We start from the raw sequence: 14,329 nt of genomic DNA on the forward strand, positions 1-14,329 counted from the left end.
GTGTTTTTGCTCAGACTCAGACAGAATTCATCTCCATAGAGCGTTCTTAATGGCTCCTGTCAGAACAGGAACAGCTGGGAAACATATGGTATCCATTGCTCTGTATCACTTGGAAAAAATTCCACATGTAAATAAAGCCAACATAAAAGACTATGAACCCTTTGAACCCATGACCTGGTAGGGTATATAAATACATTGGTTGGTACAATGCACTCATTGTATTGGCCCATGAAATTGTGTATCTTTATGTTGTTTTTATTACACTCTGAGATGCGCATTTTCTTGAAGTTCTGAAGAAATCAAGGTAGTTGGCAAGATATTAGCAAATACCATACCTAATAAGTATGTGTTTCAAACATCCTAAATATAACACATTTTTTAACCTATAATTTAAAGTTTTTCAGAAAGCTGATGAGTACAATAAAAGACGTACTTGAGCCTGAAAAATTCTATGTTCTTCCTTCTTCTCTCTCCCTCTCACTCCTGTTTGCAGTAAGTAAGTCACCATTTGTTCTTGAACAGCAAAAGAAAAACGTGGTGGAAACTTCTGGCAGACCTTAATATTTCATAGCTTCACATCTTTAGTGAGAAAAGAACTTTAAAAAGTTAGGAGACTTTTAAACTTGTATGGGGACAACGGCAATTAGTTGTTTTTCCCTTTTCTTAGTTGCATTGTATAAATAACTTTGGAAATTTTACCTTGTACTTTATTACTCTGAATTTATGACCAGGACTTTTGTCCCTTGTCCAATCAAGGTGTGAATCCACCAGAAGGATGCTCTTTGTGACTTTTTCACAGGTTTTGAGTTCTGTAGGAAATGAGATCCAAATTTGTATAGTAGCATTTGTTGGTTGTCTGGGTAAAACTGGAAGTGAGAGCCCACGGAGGGGAAGAGGGGCCGGTTCTGCCACCATCTAGGTTCCTGGCTTCCTACCAAAGCACGGTGTTATACTCTGCTTACTGGAGAGAATCCTAACCTCACTCCACAGCTCACAGTACTTCCTCCTTAGACTCTGAAATGCTCATTCCAGAAAGATTTTACATCTGCTCCCATGGTGCAGCTCCTCTGGAACCCCAGGCCAAACTGTTGTCCATGTGGGACAAAGAACTCACTGGCAGAAACACAACTTTCAGGTTCCAAAACTCACCCGCTTCCCTCGATCTCAGAGCTCTTCTTCGTCCTTAGCACACGTCCCTGGTAGGGAAGAGTGGTGAGTGGTCTGAGGTGAAGGAGCCTTCATAACAAGCACTTTGACCCCGCAGATCTGTCACTCTTCTCTTTGACTGTGGCAGAAGTTACAGACCTGACGACACACTCGCGTTGGGTTCTTTCAGTCTTTGGTTGTGCTCCAGAGCAGACACCACCCACCTGCACATGTGTTGGGGCAAACACTTCGCACCTGCTGCCATTTCAGGGAGCAGGGAGGGACAAACAAGAAGGGCCATAGTTCAGGGCGTGCCAGGGAGGAGACGGTACACAGGAAGCATGGAGTAGAAGCCCACAGAGCAGTGGCCTCTGAGGGTCCTGGGTCACCTGGCAGTAGAGCAGAGAAGTGGTTCCTGGAGGAAGTACTATCCTATGGCTGAGGAGAGGAGATGCCACTGACTGGGAGAGGTGGTGTGGTTTCACTTCCATGTGTGTCTGTCTCACTTCCCACTTCAGCTCAGCCAGGCTTACTTACTCACTTAATGCAGACAACACACATCTCTGCTACACTCAGCAAAGCAAAGAGAAAAAACCAAAACCACACTACCTGCCCCATTCTCCCTGGTGGTTCTTCTGCTGGTGGCTCCCAGCATTCCCAACAGTGGAGAATAGCACTGAATCTTAAAGAGGAGGCTGCATGAGGAGATGGGAATGCATTATGTTGCTCAGCCATGCTCCAAAATGAATGACAAGGAAACCCCCTGCACAATGGCTGACCACGCTGCTGTTCTAGGAATGTGCACATGAGTGTGGAGCCTCCTTTCTCCCTAAATTAGTTTGTATTAATACAGAGTCCTGTCCTTTAATCCCACCTTCCAGTGTGGAGCCAGGAGCCAGTGTGATCTATCCAGGGAGTAAGCCTGACTCTCTGCACAGGCTTGTTTTCTTCAGTTGTTCTCTCTCACTATTACTACCACTACTGATCAACCTGTAAAGATCTAATTGTTTGAAAATCAGAGTGACGGAGAAATCTCCAAATGCCAGCACCTGCCGGGTGCACACTAGGCCGAAGCCACGAGCCAAGAACTCTGTCTAGGTCACCGGTGTGAGTTGGAGGGCCTCACATACTTCAGCTACTATCTGTTATATGCCCAGACGCGTGAGCAGGAGCCCAGATCGGAAGCAGAGAAGCTGCGTTTGACCGTGGCAATCTTAAGCCACTGTGCCACATGTGCCCACCTGTGCTTTGAGTCATCACATCACAGCTTTCTGTTAACCATTCATGGTCTTCCAGTGCTCAATGTGAATTGCTGGTTGTGTGTGTCCTCAAAGGCATACCTGTACCCTGGGGCTGATTCTGAACTTGAGTTGAATAGACTGGGCATGCTTGGTCAAGAGGTGTTTGGCCTTCTGATTTAACAGTGTCCCCTTTTAACCCCTGCATGACCAGTTTCTAGCTCTGGCTGGAATTGTGGCATCTCTACTCTTATTACGAACACACAGAAGCCCACAGGGATTGCCGACGTGTACAGCAAGTTCCGCCCGGTGAAGCGCGTTTCCCCGCTGAAGCACCAGCCAGAGACTCTGGAGAGCAATGAGAGCGATGACCAGAAGAACCAGAAGGTAGACTTCCAGAAAGGAGGTGATGCTGACACAGGCCCCCAGCCGGAGGAGCTTGGCCCTGAAGAGGGAGTGGGCGGACCGCCCGGGAAGGGCTCAGAGCCCCCCGCCTCACTGGGCGAGCTGGAGCATTATGACCTGGACATGGATGAGATCCTGGATGTGCCTTACATCAAGTCCAGCCAGCAGCTTGCCTCTTTCACCAAGGCAACCTCGGAAAAAAGAATTCTGGGTTTGTGCACTACCCTCAATGGCCTTGCCACCAGTAAAGCATGTTCTGCTGGAGGTGCTGAGAACCCGCCATCCACCATGACGCCCTTCTGTGTCCTGTCTCCCGTGAAAAGTCCTCACTTGAGAAAAGCACCCACCATAGTCCACGACCAGCACAAGCTGGGCCCGGAGGAACCCGAGAGCATGCCCGCTCTGGTCCAGTGTGGCTCCACATACGAGCCCGAGAACCAAAGCGGAGACTTGGTGAACAAGGCCTTCTCAGAGCTGCCCAGCGGAAGGGTCGAGAAGGCCCTGTCAGACTGCCAGCTGCGAGGCTTCCGCCTGCCCTGCTCAGCAGCAGAAACCAAGTTGGAAGAGCCAGTTAATGGTGTGAGCTGGACCAGCTGCCAGGGACCTGAGGAGAGGACGGAGTACCAGAACAAAGTCAGGAGCATCCTGAACATCGTCAGAGAAGGGCAGATCTCTCTCCTGGTGAGTGGCCTCTCCTATCGTAGACACATTCCTAATCCTGGATTCTGGCCTTGTCAGCTCTGTTTGTAAGGCATGGAACGATGATGCATCTCTTTGGCTCCTTGCTTAATCTTGCAGCTTTAGTTAGGGGGTGTGTCTTATTGAGCTTTTAAAGAAAAAATTGAAAGATGAATATGGGAAGACAGTTTGCAGAGGGGGCATTATTTCTCATCTTAACTTTGCATGAATTCTGCTGGAATAAGGCTTTTAATCTAATACAAGAACAACATTGAGCCTGTACGGTGGTCCCAAATGCCCTCACTGTTTTTGGGGAGGGATGAGGAGTGTGAACCCCTCACTCACGATGGACCTGCCAGCCGTGTGAACAGAGGTTCCTGTGTTTGATCCTGGCTGCCGTGCAGAAGAGGTGGCCTGGGGTGTTGGAGAAGTGTTTGCAGATAGAGGTTTACTCCATGGTTTGCCTGTCCTCTCACACACAAGGGACTTTTTCTGGTTTAGTTCCAGCTTTGATCGTCTAGGGAGCTTGAGCAAGCTTTCTGAAGGATTGCAAATAGCTAGCCTGAAATAGCGTAGTAGCGTGCATGGGCATATACACTAATGCTACTGAGAGTTGCCTTCGAGGAAGTCACTGTGCTTTGGCATGGGATTCTACTTAGCATAAAGCCATACAGAGAGAAGTAGAACATACTCTGGCTGTTATTACAAATAGTTTTGTGAAAGGACAACATGATGGAACAATTTTGCCAATTTTTCTTTCTCCTGAAAATGTCTTTTTCATTGCCCTGGCTCATCTCCTCTAATTCTCTATGAACCTTTGCTTTCCTCTGTCCTCAATGTCTTTTCCTGTTTCTCAAGTGCTAGCACCTCCATTCGCACAACTCTCAATCCACCCATCACACGCAAGGGATCTAAATTCACTGGCAGTGAGGAGGCAGAAGGCCAGCGAGCCTCCCAAAGCCCCTGGAGGCGGTGTAGATGATAGTGTCTCAGGCACGCACCAAGACCACAAGTAGTAGCAGGTGTCAGAGTCTGTAGTCCAGGCCCGTTGTCTACGATTCATGGCCAGGTAAGCTGGTGGAAGCAAGCTGTTGCACCCCTACAACACAGCCCAAGTCCTCAAGGAGACAGACGAGGAACCTGCCAGAAAATGTCATTGCGATTGTTGGCACAGCCAGCCAGTAGCCTCATAGCTCATTGGCCCTGCACTGGTGCCAGGCTCACATGAATAGCTGTCTCCTGGGACCTCATGACCTAAAACGTGTCATCACCGAGAGTCCCAGCAAACAGCTCTGACTGGCTGGTTTTCCACACTGCCTACACAGCTCGTTTGTTCTGCCCTGTATCCACCACATCTTGGCATCTTGTTCTGCCTCCTGACTTAGCTCTCTCACCTTACTCTGCATAGCCACACCTTGCAGCAGACAACCTGGACAAGATTCATGACGAGAATGGGAACAACCTGCTGCACATCGCCGCCTCACAGGGGCATGCTGAGTGCCTGCAGCACCTCACCTCCCTGATGGGGGAAGACGGCCTCAACGAGCGCAATGCAGGCAAGCTGACTCCTGCTGGCCTGGCCATCAAGGTGAGCGGGCACTGCCTTTTCCTTAGAGTCCTTGGGAGCCTCTGGGTCGGAAGGGAGAGGAATGTGTCCATCCAGCCTGCAGCAAGTGAATGTGGGGCAGTTCCATGCTGGTGCTCGGAGGTTCTGAGATCATGTTCCAGGCTACAGTCCAGTGAAGGCAGCATGCAGATCAGCCAAGAAAGAGGTGGAGGGTGGTCTGGTGTGGCTGTGGGAGCTCTCTGCCCCCAGCCACACCTGGATCCATCAGAGGACAGTTCGCTTTTCTTCCTGGTGTGAGCATGCTGAGCACAGGGAGGTGTAAAGGAGGGCTGGAAGGAGTTGCTGGCACACTGGGAATCTCAACAGCTCCGAAAGTCAGGTTTGAGAGATGCCCTTGGCAATTTCACCTTCCACAGTACCCATTGTTCCACGTTTCAGGTTTCACTGCTGCAGTTTTATTTAGCTCTTGCAAAGTATGGTATGTCTACAGAAACTGCACAGATTGGTGCCAAGATAGAGTTAAAACTGAAAAACTAAATGCACAAAAGCATGGGGCACTATAGTTCACAGCGCTGGAACCAGTGCCTCTGTGAAACCTTACGCGTCACGGGAAGGTTAATGATTTAACTAGGATTACTTTGAAGATCTTTGGCAAATCATTGCAGAGTTCAGCCATCTTTATTCACAAGCCAGAAGTGACATTCAGGGAAATAGAATACAGCTGGTGCTTCTGCAGCAGTACTCCACATTACATAATAGTCGTGTCCTCTATAAGCTGCATATCATAATTTTTATAAATGGGATTACATTGATACTGACTGGAACTCACTAGTGAAATAATTCTACTTACGAATTCATGGGGAAAAAAAAAGACCATGTTACTTTTGAAAAAAGTCAGTTGCCATCTGAACCTAATATATCTTTTGTTTTGCTTTTAGTTTGTTTTCCAGTTGGTAAAATTCTATACAGTTTTAAAAAGTTTCTTTTTTAAAGATTGTTGCTCAGTGGTGAGCTATGACTTTCAAAATAATATAGAAGCTAATTTTTTTGCAGAATAGGAAGGTGGTGACTTTGGCAGGCATTATTTTCCTTTGGTTGTCAGATGAAGAGCTGTGCTCCTGGCAGGCCTCATGACGCACAAGAAACCAAATCAAAAGTTCAGTGTCACTGAGCCAAATCATGGGTTCCAAGCACCAGGTACTACTCAGTGCTGCACCAGGACTGCTCAGATCCTGGCGATGCCAACGCAGCACAGTCCCTCCTGTTAAGGAGTGCACAGCCTGGTGGCTAAGGCACACATACAGGGAGATAGACACCTGTCTGTCGGGAGGACCCATCACTGGGCGTGTGACACTGATGAATACTTTTAGGATGTAAGCGAAAGTTGAAATTTACTTGGAAGCTGTAGTGTTTATAAACTACAGTTCTCATTTTTCATGGTCAGTGATACATTACTTATCTCCTAAATATACAGTTGGGTAAAGAAAATTTTAAATGTATATGCCACAGTGCTTATTTTCATAGATTAAACAACTCTAGGTGGAAAGGTACAAAAGAAATGGCGTTCACAGAGCCGACCCTCAGTGTTGGCATGTCCTGCGATGTCTGTCTGTACTAATCTTTAAGTCAGTCTGTAATTTAACACATAGAATCTGCATCATATAGTCAGTATGCAGGCTTGCACAGCAGTTTTGGGTTGGCTTTAGTTTGGAATAGAAAACTCACATCAAACTTGAAAGTCTCAAAAATGTGTACAGATCTGGGATCTCAGGCCTTTTGTAGAAGATTATCTTCCACCCAGTATGGTCATAACAGCTGAATGGTCATAACAGCTGAAGCTGTGCCAGGCCAAAGCCAAAAGCCAGGTGCTCCCTGGGGTTTCCTACATGAGTAGCAGCGCCACGGGGGTTGGGTCATCTTCCACTGTCTTCCCAGGATCACGAGGCAGGGAGCTGGATAGGAAATGGAGCAGCCAAGACTTCAAGCGGAGTCCATCTGGAATGCCAACATTGCAGGCGGTGGACTAACACGTTAGACCACACCACCAGCCCCTGTGTTTCATTTCTGAGCCATGGTGTAGGAAATGGAAGCGTTCTTGTCATCCCTTATTTAATCTAGAGTGTATGAAAGTAGTGAATCTCAGTATTTTAGAGCAAACACCACAGACTGTCGAAACATTTCCTGCCCCGGTCCATTCAGCACCAGGAACTTAATGGTGATGTTTCATTTCATTAAATGCCTTGCCGAGAGCCTTGCCACCACTGTAGACAGACACGCTTATTGCAGTGTAGACCTGGCTGATGGGAAGCAGAGTCAGAGATAGGCAGCAGGTAGCAGGAGCTCCCGAGAAAGGGGCTTTCAGCATCAAAGCAGAATCTCTCCCCTGCTACTCAGTGCACAAAGCACCACATGCTTTCCGGGAAGCCAGGAGCAGGGACTGTGGGAGTTCCAGGCTTTATTGAGCGCCCTTTGGAAACGGTTAAACAAAGCAATTGGAAGAAGACATTTCTGCAAGGTGAGAACAGTCTGATTCCTGAACTGGGTCCCGCAGAAGAAATTATTTCGGGGAGCCAAACAGACTTGGCATGAGATAACCTTAATTCTCTTTTCATTTCTCATTCAGTCTTTCTAATTAAGCCCAAAGGCACAGCCTTGCTGTGGTGATGACACAACTTCAAACACAGACCCTCACTGACATTCCTTGGCAACACACCGTGAGTGACCCCAGGCTAAACACTTTGGCAGGCAAAATCTCCTACGAAAATGTAATAACATGGTTGGTTTCTTTGGTATGCAGATTTATAGCAGGTGATATTGATTTCAAACTCCTGGTTATGCATTTTTTTCCTCCTGCCTCTCTAACAGCGTTTTATTGCCTCCTTGACTAACTCATCCTAACCCATCTGGCAGAACACTCTACCTAACAATAGCACATCTCACATTTTGTCAAGAGCACATGCTGTGTAGAACAGGGCTCACATTTAGAAGGATTGAAATATAATTATGTCCTTTCACCATAATAGGATGCAATCAGGAATCAGAAGCACAAGGAAATTTGGGATGGTCATAGATAACGTTAGGTGAACACACTCCAAAAATCATCTGTGTGTCAAATGCAAAAATCATAGAGGAAATTAGAAAATATTTAAAAATTAGTGAAAATGCAACATGCCGGCTTTTACAGGAGATAGCTGAAGCAGTGCTCACTGAGATATGTGTAGCTGTCAGAGCCTGTGTTAGAGGGAACACAGGAGGGGTGGGCACAAAGAAGCTCTCACATCAGCAACCTAATCTTCTACCTTAGGAATGAGGAAATGAAGTTTGCATAGAAATAAATGCAGTAGAGAAGAGAAATCCCCCCAAATAAATTTTTGGCTTCTGAAAGGATATTAAAAAAGATAAACATTTACTGATGGACGAAAAATGATGAAGCCTCAAATGATTAAAATAAGAAATGTGTTCTGCATAAATAAACAATTTTTGTAGGCTGTCTTGGCTCCTAGGTCATCAGTACGGCCCTCTTCCATTCTTTATCTGAAAGAAATGAAGGACACTGAAAAGTGATTTTGTTTCTGTTTATTTGCTGTTTAATTCTGACAGGAAGTTTTAGACCTGCTCAAAGTGTGAAGGTCTCAAGTGACTGTAACGGAGGCATAATACCTAAGGGAGTGGGTGGTGTGGACAGAGTCCACTAAGGAAAATGTCATATCCTGAGGTTGCCAACAACCAGGGCGTGGCCAGCACCCCTGAGGCCACAGGGAACGGGGAGAAGAGAAGCTGTAGGAACCAGAGGTGGAGAGGTCTTAGCTAGAAGCTGGCAGGTGGAGTTAAGCCATCCCTTAGAACACTGACACCCCAGATCAGAGTTCTTGGGATTGAGTCGGCTTCTGTTTCTGATCCAGTTTCCTGCTGGTAACCACCTCGTGAAACAGCAGGTGATAGGGACATTTGTAGAGTGAGACAGGGATGAAGTCTTTCTTCTTTCTCTCTCTTTTCTCTTCCTTTTCCTTCTCTCCTTCTCTCTCCTCTTTCTCTCTCTCCATTATATATGTATATATATATTCTCATCTGCTTTTCAAATAAATAACAATAAATAAAATACTGGCTGACTGTTGACCTTAACTGATGGGCTCCTTTGACCCATGGCACTCCATGGCAGGGAGCCAGGAGCATAAGGGTCGCAACCCAGAGAGGTACGACGAAACTCGGATTTGGGTTCCAGGCCATGCAGTCCACCCTCCCGTAGCAGCAAGACAGGCATGCTGAAAGGTGAATGGGGCACCTGAAGCAATGTCAGTAAATACCTCCAGCAGGCCAACTCTGTGGGAACAGTCATGAGCTTCCACTTGAAATCTTCTCAGGGCTGGCACTGTGGCACAGTGGGTTAAACCACTACCCACAATATTGCTGGAATCCCAGATTGGCGCCACGTCATATCCAGCTGCTCTACTTCCGATCCAGCTCTTTGCTAAGGGCCACCCCTGTAAGAGAGTCAGATGAAGCCCCTGGCTCTTGGCTATAGCCTGGCTCAGCCCTGGCCATTGTGGCCATCTGGGGAGTGAACTAAAGGATGGGAAATCTCTCTGTCTCCCCATTTCTGTTTGTAACTATCTTTCAAACAAACAGAAAAATCTTTAAGTTCTTTTTTTTTTTAGTTCCATTGTCCAGATAGAGTGAAAATGGGCAGAAACTGCCTCCTCCATCTTGCTTTTAAGCATGAACTTTTTCCCTCAAGAACATTGTTAAATGTTACAATTCTAAAAATAGAGAACAAATCCTATTATGCTAGCTCGGTGCCCTCCTTATGGCCTTCCTCCTGCTCCAGTCCAGTGTAGCCCAGCACACAGGCAGGCACTGAGTGTCTCTGCTCAGGCAGGCCTGGGGAGAAGCACCGAGAGCACATGGTGCAGTGGAAGGGGCAGTGTAGGTTGTGTGTTTTGTACAACTGTTCTGTTTCGTTTAACCTTCACTGTGTGTGCTGAGTTTTCACTGTCTCCCCCTGCTGTTTCATAGCTGAGAAAATTATCAAAGAAGAAAAGGTTTCAGCCCATTTCAGAGGCTGTCTGGGTGTTAATCCTTGGGTTATGACATACTCACTACTCAGTAAGCGACAGGGAGGACTCCCTCTCTGGATGTGTGAATGTTCTGTTGTAACTGTTTACTTAATCATTTTTCAAAAGCCCTCATAGTGCCAGACAGTGAATACTTGATAAAGGATTATAAGTAGACAAGAAGATTAATTTCCTTCAATTCATGTTGATTGTTTTGAAAGACGGAGAGATCTCTAATCTACTGGCTCACTCCCCAAATCCCACAGTAAATAGAAGATGGACAGGCTGAAGTTAGAGACCCCAAAACTAATCTGGATTTCCTTTGTGGATGGAAGGAACTCAAGTACTTGTGCCATCCCCACCAACCTCCTGGTGTGCTCATTAACAGGAAGCCGCAGACCCCCAGATATGGGATGCAGGGTTCCCATGCAATCCTGGAGGGGGCGAAAGCCAAGGAAAGCAGCAAATTCATCTCACCTAATGGAAATGGCCTTTGTCTTGACTGGAATGGTAGTAGAAAGGGTACAGATATGAATTAAAATTCGTCAAAATGTGCAATTAAAAAGTACGTTTATAATGTGCAAATTAGACCTCAATGAAGTGATTTTAAAATAGCTAGTGGATATTATGAAACCTTCCTGGATACTGGTTTAAAAAAAAAAGTCAGGAGAAAATTATGAGCATGTGTTTAAGTAAGTTTTGCAATTGATTTAGAGACAGAACCACAAATCATGGTTATAATATGTGATACATTTATACCATCAGGAAATGAAGACAGCCATAAGAGCCATCTCTGAGATATTTTTAACCCTGAGTTCCCTTCCTTCCTTTCTGTGACCCTAGAATGGCCAGCTGGAGTGTGTGCGCTGGATGGTGAGTGAGACAGAAGCCATCGCAGAACTGAGCTGCTCCAGGGACTTCCCCAGCCTCATCCATTACGCCGGCTGCTACGGCCAGGTATGAGGGAGGGTCCTGGCGTGTCTCTTCCCGTGCTGGGTCATGTTCCTGTTCTCGGTGTCCATTGGAATCCATAAGAAACTACCAAAAATAGGTTTAAAAAAATCAAAATATTTCTTACAGCATTTTTTTGTGAAGAGGAAAGTCAGATACTTGGCTAAATGAAGCTACAGCCATATAATGGAAATGTATGGCAAATGCAGTGATGTGGTATTGAATCAGAACTCTTCCTGGGATCCAGCATTAACTTTGAATTTTGTAGAGGAATGAAAAATAAGGTAGAGTGTGTTCATGGTAGTTGTCACTCAAGGTGGAATTACTAGTAGCTCTTCTTTTTTAATATACTTTTCAATATTTTTTAAAGATTTATTTATTTTTATTGGAAAGTCAGATATACAGATAGGAAGATCTGTCACTGATTCACTCCCCAAATAGTTGCAACAGCCAGGAGCTTCCTCTGGGTCTCCCATGTGGGTACAGGGTCCCAAGGCTTTGGGGCATCCTTAGCTGCTTTCCCAGGCCGCAAGCAGGAATCTGGATGGGAAGTGGAGTAGCTGGGACACGAACCGACCAGCGCCCATATGGGATCCCAGCACATGCAAGGTGAGGACTTTAGCTGCTAGGCTACTGTGCCCGGCCCTTACTTTTCAATATTTTTTAATTCACAAACAGATGGAACACTTAGCAAGAGAAAAGATGATGTATTCATTTAACCCAAAGTTTAAAAGAATATCTTTGCAAGACGTTAATCAAAGATGTCTCACTCAGGGATGAGTTAAAATGCAAAATAGATGACTCTTGGTCACAGTTTCTACATTGGGAAACCCCAGTGTGAATCATTGGTATGCACAGATCATGATATAGTACGAGCAGAGGAAACAAAATCACTTCTTCCCTTTCAGGGAGATGAGTGTAAATTATCATTAAGGAAAAATGTGGAACCACAACATGCCAATCTCATTCTCAAAAAATAATCAAGTCAGCACCGTATTAAAATAGATTTAGTCATAGTTGCTTGTGGCAAAGAAAATTCCTTCTTATATAACTATATCCCCTTTGGTTTCATAAATGTTCCCAATAGCAGTAAATTGTGGTGTGGTCAACGAGAGATGGTACCTTCTCAAGTCCAAAAACTACATCCAGTGTTTCTTCCATGCGGCGCAATGCTGGCTCTTGAAGCAGTCTGTTTTGTGCTGTGGTAGTTTTGATTAATACATACTCTGTGTAATATGTGTCCTGTGTGTGTGTGTGTCAGGCACCACCCGTTGTCTGATGTGTTCCCTACAAGCAACTCTGTAAAATGTTGTTCAGTAGAGGATGGGACAGAAGGAAGACAGTAGGAGCAGAGACTACATTGCAGGTCAGGTTGTATGACTTTGGGGACAGATTCTGTTCTGACCCCCTTGTCTGGTTCAAAGAGGAAAACAAGAAGAGCATTTGCAAATTGGCAACATCATTCTCTTTGAATCATTACAACAGCTGTCTTCTTGGTGCCCTGTTCTGCTAGTCCCCATCTGTGGTGTCCTGCGAATAGCTAGTAATGGTGAGTGGCCCTAACGATGCCCTTAGTTTGCTTAAACCAATTAGAGAACAGTGTTTCCACATGATCAGAAGAGTTTGTTCAGGCTAACCTTTGGGATTCATTTTTGGCATCAAACAATCTTGTTGTCTAGGCACCTGAATAGTTTTTTGGTGCCCCTGGTTCAGTTTGCTGGGGTGCAGCCTGTTTGGGAACCCTAGCTCTCAGCAAAAAGGCCGCCAGAGTACAAGAAGCAAGGGCGGCAGGCCTGCTCCGAGGCCCCAGCTACACACTGGGACTGCTGTGTCTTGGCGAACGACCCTGTTAACTCAGATCTCGCAGGCACCAGGTTCCTCTTAAGGCTGAAGTTGGGAGGGAACAAAGGAACGCCGTTTTGTGGACTGGTGAGAGCACGGTGAGGCTCACATGGCAGGGTTGGAGGAGATGGGCGACCTGGTGCATGAGCTGTGTTGGATGTTTAATTCGTGCTGCTCTCAGGCCCTCCAGGTGTTCTTTCAAGCTGAGAGGTGTTTGTCACCTGGAGCGGCCTTGATGGAGATGTAGGAGAGCACCCTGTGGTTGTGGGGAGAAAGGCAGGGGAGCCCCCAAGGGCAGTGGATCTTGCCCAGCACCCTCTGCTTGTGGCAGATCACCTGTGGGGAGGCTGGATTTGGAGCCACGACAAGGCCGATATTTTCCTGAGAAGGATATTATTGAGCACTTTTCTAATGGATTCAGCACATGCGTGTTTTTCTACATCAGGCGGGCACTTGAGTGGATCCTCGTTTGTTTCCTCAGTAAACACCGCTGGGAAGGGGAGCGCAGAGGAAAATACCTCCCTGGGTGTGTTTTAGCTGCCCTCTGCCCTGCCTATAGATTCTTAAAGAATGGGCCCACTGCACTTCCAATTTGTGTGCTTTTTCTTGTAAAAATTACCTTTAAAGACTGCAGTACCGCAGGATGGCTAGCAGTTTTTAGTGACCTCCTGCGGTGACAGATCTTGGCGTGATAGAATTGATTTTTCCCATCCTGACATGCAAAGTCTCAGAGGGTGCAATTATTTCCTTGCCTGATTGTACCCTGCAGAACCAGCCATGGGGAGCAAGAAGGTGAACGCCCTGGGGAGACTCAGAACAAGCAGGGGTGTCCTGGCATAGGCTGCTTTACCCGTCTTGGGAGAGGGCTGTTGCCAGTAGAGCTGTCGGAACAGAATCCTCTCCATTCTACATCTCTGCCTGTGTGTCCAGGGCTGCGTTATTTAAGGACGCAGGTTCAGATATTGTTGTCCAGGCACCCTCAGCAGCCCCAGCTCCGCAGGGTGGGGGGGGGGTGGCATGGGCACGGGTCACTGACCCCAGTGGGCTCCATGTTACTTTCAGCATCAATCCTGAGATTCCCTTTGTTTCTGCTACATTCGCATGGACTCTTGAGCCAGGGTATCCATGGCTAGTGTTAAGTGTTTTCTGAAAGTACCTTTGCCTGTGCCGTGTATATTCTCCACTCTAAAATATTTGCTTTGGCGCAAATTGCTTAAGGGCACTTTATAAAGAACAGGTCACTTACTAGGCCAGAGTGATTCCACGGGCCTGTAAAGATCATAAATTATATATATGTTAATTGCCTCTTTAAGCAAATTTTCCTGCCTTTAGATATGCATAACATAGAACATTATAACAGGTTATAGAATATCAGAAAGTCTCCAGAAGAAGGAATATTACATGAAGGAAATTTTCAGTGAACAGATGGAAACTGAATGGGCAGATGGACG

At 46.2% G+C, this 14,329-nt stretch overlaps 1 protein-coding gene across 1 annotated transcript in view; it reads left to right on the forward strand.

Moving 5' to 3' along the window:
• LOC121153657 (synuclein alpha interacting protein) overlaps window positions 1-14,329 on the forward strand; it is a 60,743-nt gene that overhangs the window by 21,913 nt on the left and 24,501 nt on the right. The window contains exons 3-5 of the mRNA XM_040976336.1: window positions 2,599-3,470; window positions 4,876-5,055; window positions 10,929-11,042. Of these exons, the coding sequence (XP_040832270.1) occupies window positions 2,599-3,470; window positions 4,876-5,055; window positions 10,929-11,042 (1,166 nt within the window). The remainder of the gene's footprint in view (window positions 1-2,598; window positions 3,471-4,875; window positions 5,056-10,928; window positions 11,043-14,329) is intronic.

The sequence above is a fragment of the Ochotona curzoniae genome, unplaced genomic scaffold, assembly GCF_017591425.1.
Source record: "Ochotona curzoniae isolate NIBS_2020 unplaced genomic scaffold, NIBS_Ocur_1.0 contig_1, whole genome shotgun sequence".
Classification (NCBI taxonomy): domain Eukaryota; kingdom Metazoa; phylum Chordata; class Mammalia; order Lagomorpha; family Ochotonidae; genus Ochotona; species Ochotona curzoniae.